Raw genomic sequence first — 19,191 nt, 5'->3', positions numbered from 1 at the left:
ACGTGCTAGTGCTTCCAGCGCGTCGCTTCTAAGACATAATACAATTCCTGTAATTGCAACCACTTTTCTTGTGCAGGAAAGCGTCCTAAATCTGACTGATTATCATATGCCTGAATACTGAGACCATGCATGGACTGCCCATATTTTAGGAGCGTTCTTCGGGACTATTTTTCTTGTAGTTCCAGACTTCTGAGGATGGCGAAAGACGCTAGCTAAGGCAATAATGATAAAAATCAAATGATTAATTTTAATCAGTCAGTCAAATAATGAGACGCGCACGAATCAAATGGACGAATCGAAGTACTGCCTGTGAACAGCACTTGCCGGTTCAGGATTTCCAAAAAGCTGCCGCTGTAATTTTTGCGCAGTGCTGAAATGCAGCGAATATCGGCACCGAAACCGATACCGAAAGACCGAAGAGCGGAACTACCATAATCGGCGAAGACGTTCACAATGAGTGAGCGTCATTCTATCAATCATTGGTATACTTCGGTTTCTGGGTGTACTGACTGCGCTTGCCATCATAGCATGCATGGTGCACGTAGGTTAAGGAAAAACTATCACCTCTGCGGTTGTTGTCGGAAACAGTGTCGTAATTCCGAACGTCTGAAAATAGTGTGACAGTTGCGCTGTTTAGTTTATCGGTTTCAGATTCACCGCTGAATTTGTAGTACTTCATCACACAGCAAAAGTTGCCAGCGGCCACATTTTCGAAATATTAACCGGCTATGGTCTCTTTGTCAGCAAAGTTTTCAATGCTCCCTTTTGACACGACTGGCTATCTTTTCTGAATGAAAAAGGTAATTACTTCATTTGTAATAGCAGTGGTGTAATCGATATCACTAGTCAGCTTAAGACGTCTGCCGCCACAGAAAGAGTAATTATGAAGGCAGCGGGCTAACATCGCATCTCCCTTATATTGGAGGATTTTCGGACACATTTCTTGAAACACCTGGTAGAACTTACGAAAGCGAAGTCATGAATACCTTGGGAGGATGTCACATCAAGATTTATAATCAGACTTTTTCATTCGCCCTAATCAAACTGCACTAATCTTTTCTAAAACAATTTCTTCGTCTATTTTATTTTTTATAACCGCTTAAACTGTCTGCTCCTTGTGATTTCGAAATCATGGCTTCTTGTTTGTAACTATTGGGTAAACGGGATCACATGGAGATAATTGCTGCTGCTGTAAATGACTTCAACGCCGAAGGAAACAGTCAAACTCACTCTACATTGTAGCTTCGCTCTCAGCCAGTTACGAACACCTTTTAAGCTCTGCGTTGCTCGCCGCTTGACGCTGTGTATTTTGTAACCTCTCTCATTCATATTCACCGTCCTATATTGTCTTCCATTGCACACATGGCTGCGGCAGCTTTTTTAACAGGCTCGAATGCTTCCATTTATCAATTTATAAGGTCGTAGATTTAAAAACAGTTGTTCGTAAGGGCACTGCTGACATTCGCCACTGTTGAAGCTATAAAGCTGGATAGAAACAAGTGTGTCCTTGTGTCGGAGGCATCTGCGGGCTGTAAAATCCTCATGGTAAGCACACACTTCTGGCGAATATTTTTCCCGCTTCTTTTTCCCGCAGAAAACTTCTACAACCCATTCAGCATTTATTGGACGAGGCAAGCGTCTCAAGCTGTGAAGGCGAAGGAAGACTGCTTCGCAAAACAATATCGCGCTAACAATTACGTAAGTATATATTAGGATATTAGCAGTTTATAGCACTGTTCACATTCACTGATGTGCTAGAAAACATCGCGCATTTTACATTTATATGCCCTGAAATGGAGAAGCTTCACCTTGCACGGGGATTCTGGTAGGCGACCTCCAGGTTTACATGGCCGCCCTGGTTCTTGAATTCTCGATTCACAATTCGTCGTAAAAGTTAAAACAAAAGCTGCGAAATCGCCATTTGGGTGAATATGTCGCTTTGTGGAAGTTTCGCCCAATGTACCCGAGAATTACCTACTAAACGCTGTCATAGTGAAAGAGGTCAGACCTGGGAACAAGAGCACAAAAAATGAAGACAAGACAACTCCAAAGCAGTGTTCTCTTGTGTCCTTGTTCTCTTTGACCCTTGTTGGTACGCCGTACGTTTTTTATGATGAATCGTTACAAAATAGCTCAACCATTGCCGCTACATTAGAATGTGTCTTGCATAACGAAGCTGTGTTATCGACGCACGTTTCAGTGTATTATACTTCAATATAAGCGAGCAGGAGCGATTTATTTTTCGGCGCTGTACTGGAGGCCGTGTAAAACTAGTAGACGGGTTTAACGGGTTAACCAAGTTCGCACGATCTCGGCGGACGATATCATGATTTCTGTACAGCTTGCTTCTTGGTTCGAGTTCGGAATAATAAAGGGTGTTATTCGTAAATGTGTATTTTTATTGTTGTGGGGTTCTTCACCGCCAAGTAAACTCGACATTATGAGATATGCCTTGAGAAACTGGAGTAGGCAGCGAGCATAACATTTACTTAGGACAAGCGCCGTACAAAAGAAAAGGCTATGTCCAATTATAGCGACCGCGGAGTGCACAAGAAGTACACCGATAACCATTTTGTTGGAACATGGCAAGTGTACACTGAAGAGGATATAGTGTCATATTTTGGTTTTGTTTTGTGGAAATTGTCAAACCACGTCATAGTGGTTCGCGTAGGTATGAACGTCAGTAGAGGTATATTTCGAGTCAAGTTTCAGAAACCAAAGCAACCTTACTGCTTTCGAGCTAGGCCTGTTCGCTGCAACACCGGGACCACTTTCTTACCTAGCCAGGGCCATGTGCAGCAGTTCCTCGCGAGTGAGGTAACTGTGGTTGTGCTCCCGGCCGTGACGTAACTGCAACCGCTGTGGACCTGAACCCAAAGTTAGTGACTAGGTTAGCATGTATAAGCTCTAAATGCTAGCCCACTATCATTTGCATTCTTCCACGCCTTATTTCTTGACGGGCAAACTCGATGCTGTGAATCATACTGCGATATCAAATGTTTACATTGAATATTACACGGATTAAGGCTAGTGAGTGCTTCAGTTTATTTTTCCCTAAGAAGCGTACTTACTGCAAAAGGTGTCCCTATTTTACTACAAAGTACAGGATTTTTTTACGGAGAATCGAAACAACTTTGTGAGTATTATGTGTTGTCATTACAACAAAACTGGGCAATGTGAATTGTTCTCAATACTGCAAACATGCAACTACTTTTATTGTATGCGAGTTCATTACACCAAGGCACTATGAAATGGGTTATGAGACAGTGAATCATTACTTCAGAATCCTACTCGTCTTTGTTCAGCACGCATAATTGAACATTATCTGTCGGTCCTCCTTTAGACCCTTTCGTCGAATACCTTTCTGTTCCTCAAGCAATCTCAACTCTTTCTGCAATGACCATTTTCGATATTACTGTTGAAACTCGGTTTAACGAGCTGATGAAGGCGCTCGAGTTATTTCGTTAAATCGGGAAGTTTTCAAAATCGAGAAAGTGATTTTTCGGCCAGTCGAAACCTAAAATTGTAACGTAGCGACGCCCGAGAGGCAGCGCTGCATTTTATTTGCCACTGACACACGCAGCTGCGCGTGTGAAAAATCTTCGAGGGCCACCCGGACATGAAGCGTCCCATGTCCGGGCTATGCAGTTATGAAAAGCTGCCACTGTGCAAGGACGGCGAGAACGAGTGCTGTGATTGTGCGAGTAGGCCGAGCAAGGAAGTTGCAAGGAGACGATAATTAAGTGCCACCTTTCGCATAAACAAGTAAATAACCAAAGTAATCACCGTGTTCCTGCAGGAGCATTCACAGGGATAGCAAACCACCACCGCCCCTAGTGCCATTTGATAGGTCAATTGGGATAATTTCCCCATTGACGACAATAAGCAACTTCAACGAGGAAGCTGCCGTATAAGCGAATTGAAAGATAGCCGTCAATGGGGAACTTCAAAAATTATTTTCTTCCTTAAAACGAAAAGTGTAATGATAAAACATGCCATAGAAGAGCAGCTTATTTGCTTTCGATTGAGGTATAAAGCCGATTTTCAACTGGAGCACCACGTGGTGTAAACTGCGTCTCAATGTGGACAAAAACGACGATTTTCTGAAATTCGTTATTTTCGCTCGTAATGTTTAGAAACTTGAGGGATCTGAAAATATTTTTATCGCAAAATATACCTTCCGCAGAGTAAGTAGTCATTACTCATGTATTCATACAAGGTGCAATGTCGGATTGGAAAAAATGCATAGAGAATTTTGGCAAAATCCCTCCAGGCATTTATGGCAGATAAATTGCACTGATAGTATTGAGCTTCAAACAGCTTACACAAACGCCTTTGCTTAATATGTAAACCATATTTGGTATTGAAACGGCAAAGGATACTCTCAGAATAAATTTTCTTACCAACAACACTCAGATGATAGTCTGGGAAATTCGGAAGGCACCCACGCGGCGAAAAAAAATTTCGCTCCAGAATATTCTAGCAATTCACTGTTTTGAATGCAATAAATCAGCACGATTTTTTTATTACATTTGAGATGGCCGTAGAATACATTTCTGGGGCGTGGAATGACTCAAAAACGTTATGGTGACTGCACTAACAGTAGACGCCAATATATGTGCTCCGTGTCCCTCTCTCATTTTAGTGCGAAATCACGTGAATAACACTTTCAGTAAAAGTAGCCAGGAACTGGCGCTGCGTTGGGTGCATTTAGCATCAAATAAGGCGCGTAAAACAACCAGCACAGTGTTGTGCGGTCCTGTGTTATTTACTATGGTCACGTCCGATTACTCAAAGTGAAAATCAAGTATAAATTCTGTTATATGCCGCCCACATTGTCTAGCGTGATATAGTAATCTATGATAGGTGAAGCAAGGACAACTGTCGTCAACTAAACGGTGGGCCCAGAGCTTTGTAAAGTCATTATTCTGTGCATATACTGGCAATAAGCTGTTTGTGTGGCATGTGGTAGATATCCACGGTAGCTATTTGGGAAGCGTTGTTTCGGTGCTTTCGTTAATAATTCTTTAAGCACAACCAATACGTCATGCAATCACGAACAAGACAGACGTGGTGGCACATTTTGAGCGGAGTGTTCATTTGGCATTTCCCGAACACGATTTCACTCGTGGCGTTGTGCAACGGAAGAGCACTGCATAGAAATAATTTCATTGCGTCTCAGAGTACTTCATGTAAGATTACTCTCAACACCGATTCTCCTGGTGACTAATATGATGCCTGGGTGGTTTCTTTTTATTTAAGCGTACGCCATACGTATTCACGAGGATTGCTGAAAACGCCGCTCTACGCGTCGCATTTGAGGTGAGTGCACCATGTGCTGTGTTACCGGACATGCCCATATTAGGGCTATGCCAGATGTACAGAACACAGAACTAGCCTCTGAGAATAAATGTGAAGGGATGTGAAATATTCCTGCGTAGCTCGTAATCCTTCCGGTGGAAAACCCCCAGCAGAATATGCAGAAATAAGCGGATCGAGAACAGCGTGCTCTACATCTTGTCAATTTGCTTCTTGATGTTCCGTTACGAGGATATTCTTGTGTCTCGGAATAGGCAGTCTGAATTAGCTATGACAGCAAAATGTAGGGATATGTCTCATTCATACTTACTCTCTATTTCATATTTGCATCTCTAGACCTAACGCACTATCAGTCATACATATGGGGGAGCACATGCGTAAGCCTTCTATTAAAGCGATGGTGGACACCGTATTCGTAAGCCTACTATTAAAGCGTTGAGGACACCGTATTCGCAGGAAATACGGTGTCCTCGGCGTCGGCGGCGTTTTTGGTGAGCGAAAAATCCCGATGGATGCAAAAATAAATATGTTTAGAGATGGAATTGACCCAGATATTCTGCGTGGTAGCCAAGTATTCTATCACAAGGCCACACCAGTGCTTGAAAGTGCTTCGGAGCAGCGCTACGTACCGGCGTCATTTCTGGCGAAGCTGTTCTTAGTCCAACCTTCACCGTCCGCCGGGGTTCGCTCAGCGCTGGCTGCGGGTTCTTGCGGTGTGGAGAGGGTGAGGCACTGTAGGAAGAAGGAGGGCTATGCCGTCACTACAAAGGTGTCGGTGAAGCTTGGATGAAAGGGAAATGCAGTGTCTAGCCATGTTAGTCTAGCCGAGGGAGTGGCGAGGGCGATGCTCGGTGGAGAAGGTGAGCCAATGAGAGGCGCACCTAGTGTGGCGAAGGCGAGGCTCGGCGGAAAGCGCGTCGGAACGCAGCTGTCTGCAAGAGCGGAAACTCGTGTCAGAACGCAGCAGTGTGCTATTAGTAGGCTCAGAGGGAGAGTGTAAGGCATGCGTCGTGCTTTTTTTTATTTTTAGCATTCGCTCTTCCAGTATGGCCAAAACATAGAAATACTTAGACTTGCAAAAACGTAGGGACGCCTGAGGGTGATGGGGGAGGGGTAGGGGGGGGATGTCAGCTTCGCTGTTTTGACAGTTTTCAAGAAGGGTAGATGGCTGTTTTTTTTTTTGGTGATTCTGCTGGGCATATCTGCTGCATTATGCTGCAATAGCTTGATCTGCCTTCCATGGGACAAAAACGAACAATACAAAACCGAGGTACCTCGATTGAACTGAACAATGCATTCAAGGTGTACGCCTTAGGTGCAAGAGTACGTACGCAAACACCCGGCTGCTAATTTTAGGAAGATATACTTGTACACACAAGGGGAAGTGATTTTTTGACTGGGGTGGGATGTGATGATGATTATAATAATTACCCGGGTGAATAGGAGTGCCTATTACGAAGATTACCTAGATGCATTCGACCAAGAATAATATTGGTTATACTAGTCATTCGCATCCCAATGGACATTTACGTGACACAGTAATGGGGGAGGACTTCATGAGCTTGTATAGGGCACTAGGCAGATTATAACTGCACATAAGAACTTAAAGAGGGAGGCTGGGTTAGGGCATCCGGACATGTTACCTGGAGCCGCTCTTGTACGTGGAATAGGCGGGCTTTGTATGATATGTGACTATCAGCTCCGGTATTTGTGTATTAATGATGTATAGTTTAAATGATAATAAATCGACTTCTATGTAAATGAAAAGTATAATCTATATTGGTTTAATCAAATGACACGGAAAGTATTCTCGTGTGACTAAACGCATGCATTTCTTATTGGAAAACTCGCAGTGTGTCGAATTGTGCCACTTAACACAGTGATGTTTCATTTGAGTGAGATCCGCATCAGGTGTTCTTTTTTCGTTTCAGGATTTTGAGCAGAGGCTGTTCGCGAAGCGTTACCTGAACGAGGACTACCGCCTCGACCATTTAAACATGACTGCGGACCAGCTTTTTTTCGTCTACTATACACTGGTACTTCAGAAGCGTACTATACACTGGTACACACAGTCAGCCCAGCATAATGTCAATAAAACCACACTCCATGAAATTGCAGGCCCCTTCGCGTGAGAGAGCTGTAGTGCACATTCTCTGGTACTTTGGTTATTTATGATTATAGTCGAGAGGGCTTTTCACGAGTGCACATGACAGAGAATAGGCGGACTGCTGTCATTTGGCGAAGAGCCCGCATCTTGTATGATAAAGAACAGGATGCATCTTATGCTGCAAAACGAAATTGAAGTGAAAAATTGTCACGATGTTTTATTCCTTTTCGAGCGGTTACTATTGTACAATAATCTATTCCCCCGGCAGCAACTACATTGTGCATAAGTATTTTGTACAATGTACAAAATACTTATGCACAATGTAGTTGCACATAAGTATTTTACATAAGTTGTACATAAGTAGTTGCACAGCATTGTACATAAGTATTTTGTACAATGCTGTGCAAAAATGCTCACGGCTTATGAGAATACATATGCGTTTCTCTTAGTCGAAGTAAAAATGCTATTCCGGTTTGAAATACTTTCAATTTTCGATTTTTGCTTTCGCTATTACGTTCACTCAACCTCCTATTAGCATTAGTAAAATAATGATGCGTGAATGCGATAAATCAATAGAAATTTAATGGGGCTAGCTAAATAGTCCTGATTGAGATTTTCGCTTGAGGAAATAGCGTTGGGAGCATACTCTTTAGAATGAAATTGAATCTGCTAACAAGATTCCGCCATTTTAATACCTTCAGTTGGGCTCCGTGCAATGCACCAATGCAAGAAAGATCTGTGCTTACCTCAATATAACTTGAAATTTCTTTCAATGTTCACTCTTTTCGCAATACCACACGTAACCGCATTTTTGATCAATAATTAGCCGTAAATACATGTCGCCACAATAATCACGTTGAATACGTTTATTCTTTTGCAGAGCTATTGCAGCGATAATTCTCAAGATAGTACCGACAAGCAAATATTTGTTCAAGATAGGTAAGCTACTTATTCTGATCTTTCTTGGAGTGCGCACTTTATATCCCAGCTGTGGAGCCTCTACCTCATTGATTAGCTTTCTTATCCGATGTCTACCTTATATTACTCAACCAAATGTACACAAAACTGAGATAATGGGCATAATAAAATACGCCGTGCTTTTCGTGGTTTACGTTTCTCTTCACAAAAATATAAGATTGTAGATACAGAGAAATATACAAACAAAACTTTTTCGTAGAATCACCTTTGAGTTTCTGTGAGGCGTAAGGGTATAGTTTTATGGAAGGTTGCGGCCTTCACTCAAAAGGGGGTTGTCGGGCGCCAGCGGCACGGCGTCCTTGATCTCTTTTTCAGTGTCACTCAGCGTCTGAAAATATTGCTTCCTGTAAATACTGCTCCGCAAAGCAGGTAAATCTTTATCATCATCATCATCATCAGCCTGTCTACGCCCACTGCAGCGCAAAGGCCTCTCCCATGTTGCGCCAATCAACCCGGTCCTGTGCTTTCTGCTGCCACGCTATACCTACAAACTCCTTAATCTCATCTATCCACCTAATTTTCTGTCTCCCCTTCACGAGTTTGCCATCTCGTGGAATCCAGTCAGTTACCATTAATGACCACCGGTAATCCTGCCGACGTGCTACGTGCCCGTCTCATATCCATTTCTTCTTCTTGATTTCAACTATGATGTCCTTAACCCCCGTTTGTTACCTGAGCCACTCTGCTCTCTTCATGTCTCTTAAGGTTACATCTATCATTTTCCTTTCCATCGCTCGCTGCGTCGTCCTCAGTTTAGGTTGAAAGCTATTTGTAAGTCTCCACGTTTCTGCTCCGTTGGTAAGTACCCGTAAGATGCAGCTGCTATATATACCTTCCTCTTGAGGGATAGTGGTAGACTACCATTCATGATTTGATAATGCTTGCCGAATGAGCCCCATCCCATCCTTATTCTTCTCGTTATTTCACTCTCATGGTTCGGCTCTGCGGTTACTACCTGTCCTAAGTAGACGTACTCCTTTACAACTTCCAGTGTCTCGCCACCTATCGCAAAGCGCTGTTCTCTGCCAAGATCGTTTCACATTACTTTAGTTTTATGCATATTAATTTTCAAACCTACTCTTCTACTTTCCGTATCCAGTTCAGTAATCATGAGCTGTAATGCGTCTCCCGCGTTACTCATCGATGCAATGTCATCAGTGAATCGCAGGTTATTGAGATACTCTCCATTAACTCTTATCCCTAATTCTTCCCAATCTAGGGCCCTGAAAACCTCCTGTAAACACGCGGTGAATAACATTGGAGAGATCGTGTCTCCCTACCGTACGCCCTTCTTTATTTGGATTCTGTCGCTTTCTTTATGGAGGACTATAGTGGCTGTGGAGCCGCTGTAGATTTCTTCCATTATGTTTATATGGGCTTCGTCTTTATCTTTATATCATGTAGGATATGAGTATTAGCCCTCCCTCCCGCGTCCCCTCGAAATTTATTAAATAATGAGTAGCAGCGGCAGGCTGCCTTGCGCCGCTTCAAACCCGGCCTCCAAGTGGCGCCGGGCGTCCAGCGTCCAGCGCTGGCGCGCGCGCTATCTCGGCAGAGATAGGAAACGGCTGGTAAACTTGCTGTGCTCTCAGCTGTTTGCGTTTAGAGAACCGACGGCACGAAAATCGCTTCGGTCTCTAGAGCGGCCGTACTCCCTTAAACGGGCGTTTTGTTGAGTTACGCGAGATTGGATCCGAAAGAGTTAGCTGCTAGCCTTATTTGGTATAATATCCCAATTTGTTGCCATCGCATTCATTGATTCCCTTTTGCGGCGAAACTGATTTTTGTAGCGTTAGCTACACCGGAAGGGGGGGGGGGTGCAGGTGGAGCAGGTTCGCGTGGTAGTCTGAGAGCCGCGCTGCGCATGCGCGAGGAGCAGTGACGTCACACGGCGCACCGGAGCCGCCGCCGCGCGCGCCTCGCAGGTCTGCGCAATGCAAAGGACTGACGTTATAGCCGTGGCAGGCGCATTGGCGACGGCGCGCACCCGGCTGTGCGTCTCCGTTGCGCATTGGCCGTCTGACGCTGCGCCGGAGCCACTTGATAGCACCTCTAAAGTCTCTGTTATACTCCGACGTCCATTCGCGTCAGTCTGCGGCGGCGGGAGTTGGCTACGCCAGGTTCGTAACGTTACGTTGACGCGAAAACAGAGCACTCTATAGATGATTTTCTGCAGCTGGTTCGTTTAATCAAAACTAGATGTCGCTATGGCACTGTTGCCGTCCCCATAGCCGTCCCCCTGCCGTGGCCTTTGGCAGCGCTGCTCAGTATGTGTCCATCCGCGTCGCGTCGTCTGCTCGGCGTCCCCATAACGTCTGCGCGCACGCGAGTGAAAGCGAGCAGGCGGCAACGCCGGAAGTCAACATGGCAGCACCTGTGGATGCAGTTTCCTTCCGCCTCGAATTTATCACGTCCACCTCCTGCGCTGTGTGGCCTCTAAGTTGAAAACCTAAGCATTTATTTGCTTTATATTCGCGTCCTGAAGCTTCGAGAGCAATGTACTCGTCGGAATTTTGCAGTGTTTCCAATATTCATTCTCATATTCTCGGAGACACGTCTTAGCAGGCATGGCTAAATAAAGACAGCTGATCACAATAATAAAGACAAAGCATACCTGATGCTTTTTTCACAGCGTAACCTGACGCAAAGCGATGGCCTATATCACCATTTATTTATTGCTGTGAGGACAGTGGGCGCGTAGCATGCGCGAGTTCGGATCAAAGCGGGCAGTCGCGTCTGCATCAAAGGCATCCGCCATAAATGCGAACTAGATGAAACCTATCACTTGTCGCTGTAGCGTAGTACGTAACAACAAACGCAAATTTCTCAACGTTATCATCTTTGAGGCGATTACATGTGGAACTATGTTTTGATGCGCAAGCATGTGACTTGCTTACACCCTGCTGCAACGAGCTCGTGTGGTACGGCCACGGCCGCTTGGCTGGCGCATAGGGAACCCAAGTTCAAGTTTGCGGCGCGACAACAGCGCCGCGCTGGGGCTCTGGAGGGAAGCTCTGGTGCAACTGGTGGCATGCGCGGCCGACTCAGCCTATTTATCGGCAGCGGGAACACGCTCGCGCGCGCGTTCTTCAGACGGTGCGGGGAACTGGGGCGCCGTGCCGACAGCTTGGCACGCTGAACCGAGAGGCTTGCTGAGCAAGCTAAAATTCCGCGTTGGCAGAAGCGACCCCGCGGAAGCGAGGTTCGAAGTATTGCTGTGTCGTGGGCTGCCACAACAGTGCAGACAACACCAAGGCACGCGATTCACGTGTGAAACAGTATCGGTTCCCGGTCATGTCGCACGAGAAATAAAGGCGACAAGCGTGGATCACCGCAGTAAGGAGAATCAACTATGTCCTAGTTGATAACACTGTCTCGCCTTCTGTTTTGGCCGTCTCAACCGCTTTCGTTCGTTTCGACTACCTGTATCAGTACGTATATAACGCGGTGCATGAACGCAATGACTACAGTACTCATTACTCTCTGTCTTCTCGCAATGTAAAAGTCCAGTTACGGATGTACCTGAAACAACTTTGTGTTTTGATTCCCCGTGTTTGTGAGACCTACCCGTCATTGTCGAACGTTCACACTAGCGTTATACCGCAGTTAGCGTTGCGCGGTTGGTTTAATTCAACTGAACTCGGCACATTGTCATAAGTTCGGCGCCTGCAATTTACGCTTCGGGAAGGCTGCTTTATGACGCCGGAACGGACGTGTTCGTGCAGCAGGTTTTATACAGCTGTAAAATCGATATACTCATAAAAAGAGAGTGCAAGCATGATGCGAGATCCGAGAAAATGAGGCGAGCAGTTCAACTTTCTTCGCAGTGGTGAAAGGTCAGTTAGCTGCCTCGCGTCTAAATCGGCGGGTGGTGCTCCAGCGGCACGGAGGACTTCACTCTAACCTTCCCAAGCTTTTCTAGTACCATGGCCGTATAATTTATTTTTTTCGCACACCGCAAACATTTGTTCACGGAAGTACACGGCTGCTACTGGAAGCATGCCATATCAAAACAATAATCGTATGCTTCATACTCCACAACGCTAAACATCGATAGCGTGTACGGCTTCATTTCGCAGTTCATATGGGCCATTACGTATCTTCAACATGACAGAATGAGTCGTACATCGATGTATACGTCCTACAGGGGGTTATCGCGACTTTGGAAATACATTTCGCTTTGAGTCGGGTGTCGTTGTCGTCGATCGTCTACTCCTCATCGTAAACGTGATTGACGAGCCTTCCTTCTTTTATAAAGTTTGCTTTACGGAAGCGCCAGTAAAGCTTGAAGATCCTTTTGAAGCCGCGCTGCAAGCGGTACATTGTAAAGCACCGCAAGTGCACCGCGAGATGTAGGTCCGGATCCCATGAGTTACCTCCCGGTAATGTTCAGTTGTTGTTTTTGTGCACCGCGAGAGCTCTGCACGTGCACGGAAGCGTGCGGCAGCGCGTTGGAGAGAAGGGAAAACGGGCGTTGCTTGCACCCAGTTTGTATTTTTATGCCAGAGATCGCGCTGCCTGTCAACAGCAGCAGCGCCAATAAGCGATGCTTGGGAAGCCTATTGCGTTGGCTGAGGCAACTGGCTGGGGGAAGGCCAGTTACGATTCCATGATCAAATAATGCAGCATCCGTGCGCTGCTGAGGAAAATCGTCTATGGGCCTCCCAAGCTCGGCCAGGGGGCGCTGCGTCGCACGCGTTTCGCCGCCTTTCTTGCAAAAACCGGTCGCTCCTCTACCCGCGCCTGCCTTTTGACTGCGCTGTCTGAGCGCGTTCACGCACCCTGCACGCGCTGTTCTCTGCTCGCCGTGCACGTGCAGCTTCACGTGTCGCTTGCTCTGAAGGTTTAGAAAGATCCCAGAGATGGAAAAAAAATTACACCATCTCCCGCTAAAGGGGACCATGATGCGATGCGAAGCCGGAGCACTTGCACGATCGCGTTCCGTTGGCGTTCGTTGGGCATGCTACCGACCTCCCGTCGTGAACACGAAGAGGCACGCTACGCGCGTCGTATCTTCCATCTAGCCTGGCCGTTAATTCTCACAGGGCGAGCGGGGAATGCGGTCGACAGGCGGGCGAGAGGGGGGCAGCGTAGGAGAGGAGAGAGAAGGGGAGGGGACGCGCATGCGCTCTAGCTCATCGCGGCGTTGCGCAGGAGAGAATTTCGGCATGTCTAGCCCGCGTTTCAGAGGAAGAGTGGAAAGGGAGAGGGGAGAGGGAGGGGAGAGAGAAAGTGGAGAGGGGAAGGGGAGAAGGGAAGGGGAGAGGGGAGATGAGGTGTGTGGAGAGGGTATGCGCATGTGCAGTAAGGGTGGTCACGCCGCACACCACCACCACCGGATTGAGCTCCGCCTTAAGATACTTCGCATCTAAAATCGTTTTCACGGTGGGAATCTCACCAGAGGAGGACGGTTGATCGACCACCTTTTCGGGACCGAGCAGGTCGTCAAGGGCGATGCTGTTTGTGCGAGCGCTACGTGCGTGCCGATGCTGAACTGGCACATTTCTTTGACATGAAGAGGGAGGTGACTGCGCGAGTTCTGTAATTGTGTTACCGGTAAAACGCACATTCGTTGCCGCAGTCGTGTCTACTCGGAGCTGTCAGCAAACATCCAGCACGCGTTCGCCTGCGTTTTTTATTGATAACTTTTCGATTGCTTGGATGCCAAGTTTGTCGTGCGGCTTTAAATTTATTATGAGCTCGGTATGAAGAGCATAAATTTACATCTGCCCTGTTGAGTCACTGGCTGCATCGCAATGCGCAGTGTTCAGTTTCGTGGGAGTTTCACTTTTTCCGAGGTTTGCATCGAATGATAACAACGTCGGATCGCAAGTTTAATGTCACCTTGGATATTTTTAGAGCTCCCTTTGACAGCATAATGATACGTGCACAAAAAAAATAAATAACTATTTCATGCCCAGATCGACCATGCATGTTTCTTGCAGAGGCGTGTTTCATTTCGAATAATATCGACGCTTGATCACGCACAGTGTTCGCTTATTCGAATGTCGCTTTCGTTGTTTCGACAGCTCGCTTGGTCAACTTCGTACTATACAGGGGCGTTGCCAAGGGAGGGGGGGTTCAAACCCTACCCGAAAATTTTCAATTTTGCTTGCGCATATGTACACGCACACATACGAATGCACGCGCGAACATACATAATGTATAGTTGGACCCGCCCCCCCCCCCCCCCCGAAAATGTCTGGTTACGCCCTTGATACTACACAATACCCACTGGAATCGCGCATGTTTATGATTATGCCGAGATTTGTGCCCGATGATAAGCGCATCTGAATTCGCGAAGCCATCGAAAATTTAATTGCCACCTTGGTTCTTTTTGCAGCTCGTTTCCAAAGCGGCAACTGTATATTGCCTGCGGCTCACGCGCATGCAAGGCTTTATATTACGTGCCGAACGCATGACATATTACGAGGCAGGCACGCCGTGGTGTATTAATTCGTATGAATTTCGGCCACCTGGGGTTCTTTAACGTGTACGTAAATCTAAGTACGCCGGTGTTACTGGATTTCGCTCCCATCGAAATGCAGTTGCCGTATGCGTGAATCGAACCCATGACCACGATCTCAGCAGCGCAACACTTCAGCCTGCTAGGCAATCGCGGCGTGTCGCATGCAAGGCCAATATAAACGCTCAGTGCAAACATGCAACTTAATTCTGTTTACAGGGAGCCGCGAGGGAAATGTACCGCAATCAGCTGAACTAAACACTTAGTACTCACGGTACGTTATTTAAACTGTGGTGTAATAAGCCCACATGCTCCACTGCTGTCACATTACAAATGGTTGACTCGGAAACCCAGCGCGCAATCTCGAAACGTACAGCGGCTGTCTATTTGTTGCAGCTTCGGTTCACAAACGCACTTCCTTTTCAAATGAGCACGATCATCGCGTTTCTCCCCGTTAATAGTTCGTAATACTGTGTACGACAAAAATTGCTTCAAGGTTACAAGACCGCGAAAGCTTCGCGGCGAACTGCCATAATCCACTCTTGACGCCTCTGCTCCTCGCACTACTTGCATTAGAAACGGAACATGACAGGAAGTTTTCGGCTCTTCGTCATTTTTAAACTTTTGTGACAGTTCACAATGCAGCAGGACTGCATGCCTGCTTTCGAGTACGACGAAGGAACGGCACCCATAGCGTGAAAAATGCGAGAGAAAAGCCCCGCGTAGCAGGTTCTCCGCGCGCGCAATGGGAAAACCAAGCAAGAGCGACCCGTCCGAGCTACCGGAGCTTTCCCCTCTATCCGCTGGGGCGGCGGACGGCGCTGCGCAAAACTTGAGCGTTGGAGGCTTGACGCATGCGCATTTGAGCGCACTCGTCGTCCCTTCTTCACGAAGAGGCGCAGACGCAGTGCAGTCTGGGTAACGTTGCCTGCGCGGAATGCAGCATCTCGTATCTCGTGCCGGCTGCAGCGGGGGCGCGCTGACGGACGCCTGACGCGTCGGAGTGCTGCGCGTTTGTTAGCGTAGCGTTGCTGTGCCGAGCGTGCGCGCGCGTCGACATTACGCTGGTCTATATCAGGCCCTTAATTTTGCGCGCATACGCAGACGTATCGCTGGGGGTATACATATAGCGGGGAGGAGGAAGACAGGAAGGTTAGCCATTTGTGGGACCGGCTGGCTGATGTTTGCCAGTGTGGTATAACCATGGAGAAGAGCGCAAATGCTGCTAAGTGGCGCAGAAAAGCGGATAAGCTTGACAACCAAGAAAGCTGACAATAGTCAGCTGAACCCTAGTTAACGCTACGTATATCGTGGCATAACCGAGCTAAGCCACTGCTATTTTTTTTGCCTTCTACCTACCTTCTATCTATGTTGTATCCTGCTTTGCGTATCGCACAATGTTCAAAACTACCCCGTCTGAATATTCGTCTACATTTCCTACATCTACAGCTACATTTCCTTTTCTAAGACTGTTACCTAAAGTCAGCTGTCGACTCAAGACATAAATATACCCATCGTGTCAACAGTTTCCAAGCAGCATTAAATAATTGTTGGGGTTTCGTCCCCGCCGTCCCCCCACAAATTTAAATAATTTATTTAATTAATCTCTCGGGTTTAACGTCCCAAAACCACGATATGCTTATGAGGGGCGCCGTAGTAGAGGGCTGCGGAAATTTCGACCACCTCGGGTTTTTTGACGTGCGCCTAAATCGATCCTGCGACCTTCTGGTCAGCAGTCGAGTGCCATGACCACTAGACCACCGTGGCGGGTCAAAAAAATCGAAGCAGTAATAATGCCGGCTGTATGTATATATGCTTTTGCGGTATGTCTTCAAGCAAGAGAATTGCAGAGAACGAAATTATGCTACGAATGCAGCTTTGCCATTTGCCTGCGTCTGCATCAAGGTTCAGATGAGCAGTTCTCAACAATGGAGCGTTTGGTATTGATTGGCGAGGTTTGACGAGTAAGACGAGTCTACGGTAAATAAAAGCCTGTCATTTCCGAAATTTTTACGCTTTACTCAAGGTTATTTCAGGTATATGCAGACTGTTTTTGTTTCTAGCTGGGCTTGTTGAAATGATATAGGTTGACGTATTTTCATCTGCAAATTTTTCTCAAGTAAATACGGTAATTATAATGTATGAGTGCCACTTGACTGTACGAATTAGGAGAGCTTCCATACAGCGACTCTCGTTCCGTGCGTGTAGGGTGTGCATGATTGGCGGTTTTATTGTTTGTATTGTAATTTCTTTTCTCGTTCTTTTTCCTTGTAGAGTAAACGTTCCACTGATGAATATGCAAGAGTTTGCGACCGCATTCGACTGCGCAGCTGGAAAGCGCATGAATCCGTCGACGCGGTGCCTTTTCTGGGAATGAGAGGCCCCCACTACTGTCATCTTTCACGACACAACGTGCGACGTGTGATATTTTGTGTTGTTAAAGCATTTACTTCATTTATTGCAATACACCAATGTATGCTCTCTGAACGGCACACTTCTTAATATTGTATAAACATGGAACAAAAACATCTCAAAAGAGTTGTTTGGCAGCAAAGCTGTACCTCCACAACACATTAGCGCAATCCAATATTCAAGAGTTTCTGCGAGAGCACGTGCGGTACGTACTCTAAAATATCACAGATGGGCGATGTCAATATTGCTGTCGGCGACTAGAATACAATGAGTCACTCATCATCAGCCTCATATTGGCAATTTGATATCAAGCTAGTATTTGAGCTACAAGTCGTGACCAAACCTACATGCACACAAGGCAGAGTTACAAACTTCTGTACCTTATATTATTTTTCAGACTACAATACGTGATATATTCGTTCATGTAGGATATTATTCCAGCATTCTCAGACACCGATAGGCCAATATGAACTTCACCACAAAGCCGTATGATATCGAATCGCAGGGAAGTCGCTGTAATAATGAACTATCACGCAGCGGATGGCAACAGTTTGCTTACGCAGTCGGAGCGCGAGTTTCATTGCTTCTCACAGCTGGCGTCTCACCCATTCTATGATATACTCTTAGGATTACGTTCCAGTGGATTAGATTTTTTTTTCGTTGCTGAGTGTGTACACTAGGAATGTCAGAAACATCAAATACCAAACCAGTAGATCACGGGATAGGCTGTTCAAAGCGCCGCGTTCATCGGCTTTGCAAAGGAGCAAAAGATCATCCAGGCGAGTCGAGATTTTCAAAACTCCATTACGTTTTGGCTGATTTCAGAACTAAAGCTTAGGCAGCAAAAAATATTTTTTCAAGGAAGGTCTTCCGAATTTCCTCGGCCATAGTTCTTGTATGTTCTTAAACCTCATCAGTAACTCTGTAGCAGAGCGAGAACAATCTGCAGAAGAAAGCGAAATTAGGGCTCATTGATATAACAGCTTTTTCTAAGTGTTTAGAGTTAAAATTGAAAGGATACGTTTGTTAGTTCATGCGTTACTACAAGCATTGATGAACTAGTCAATTCAAATGGCTGGTACCTGGAACATTTTCTTCAAGACTGCTACTAAAGTAAGATGCTAAACTGCATGAGCTTAGCGTCATTGCAAGGAATGTTGTAGCAAATTTTAGGAGAGAACAGACGGATTAAGGGAACTGTGAGGTCTAGAAACGGTGTGGCTCCTATTTCAGACTTCTCCCGGGTGCCACCAAAATTCTTAAGGGTCTTTTATGCGTTAATGTAAGACTGGAAGACAAAAGCCATCCGATGTGGCTATTTTAGCGAGCACTTTATACCGATGTTCAGAGTTAAATAACTAATTTATTAATTGTTGAGGTTTAACGTCCCAAAACCACGATGCAATTATGAGGGACGCCAATGTTCAATAACGAAGTCCTATATGTAACTCACCAACACTCTGTACTAACGTAATTTACTTTTATTACAGACAAATAAAAAGCTTTCACTAATTACCCCACACCTATTAATAGTTTACTAATCAGTTCTCACCAATCAGCCTACCCCTCGCTGAAGTTACTTCATCACAGGCATCCACCGTCATTCTTTCACTCGAAGTACCCAAAACGCCGTAATTCGCTATTTTGAGACGTAGAGAATTAACCACTACATGTTTCTAAGACAATCTGTGCACCTACGTATCTGCCCACTGTGTTAATGCTTTGGCTAAAAATGATAATGAATTATGGCTGACCGCTTTGTGAAGGGTAAGTAGTTCTGAACCACCCACTCACCATTCGCCTGCAGGCAATTTATTCCTTACTTTAACAATGCCATGTTTGCACGCTTTCACTTTCGCCTCAATGAGCCGTGCACCTGCTGCCCGCAATTGGGCGCTTTGTCTCTGCT

General features: G+C 46.0%; 1 protein-coding gene across 1 annotated transcript; it reads left to right on the top strand.

The window, feature by feature from the left end:
* The first annotated feature begins 453 nt into the window (after positions 1–453).
* LOC125757834 (neprilysin-1-like) lies at positions 454–17,354 on the top strand. Its single transcript, XM_049414030.1, has 6 exons — positions 454–457; positions 1,595–1,698; positions 5,263–5,322; positions 7,251–7,355; positions 8,307–8,365; positions 17,145–17,354. Exons 1-6 carry the CDS (start codon positions 454–456, stop codon positions 17,245–17,247), a joined length of 435 nt encoding a protein of 144 aa, XP_049269987.1. The 3' UTR covers positions 17,248–17,354.
* Positions 17,355–19,191: the final 1,837 nt, after the last annotated feature.

Source organism: Rhipicephalus sanguineus, chromosome 3 (genome assembly GCF_013339695.2).
Source record: "Rhipicephalus sanguineus isolate Rsan-2018 chromosome 3, BIME_Rsan_1.4, whole genome shotgun sequence".
In the NCBI taxonomy this organism is placed as follows: domain Eukaryota; kingdom Metazoa; phylum Arthropoda; class Arachnida; order Ixodida; family Ixodidae; genus Rhipicephalus; species Rhipicephalus sanguineus.
The sequence above is the reverse complement of the archived record's forward strand: the minus strand, read 5'-3'. Positions and strand labels throughout refer to the sequence as shown.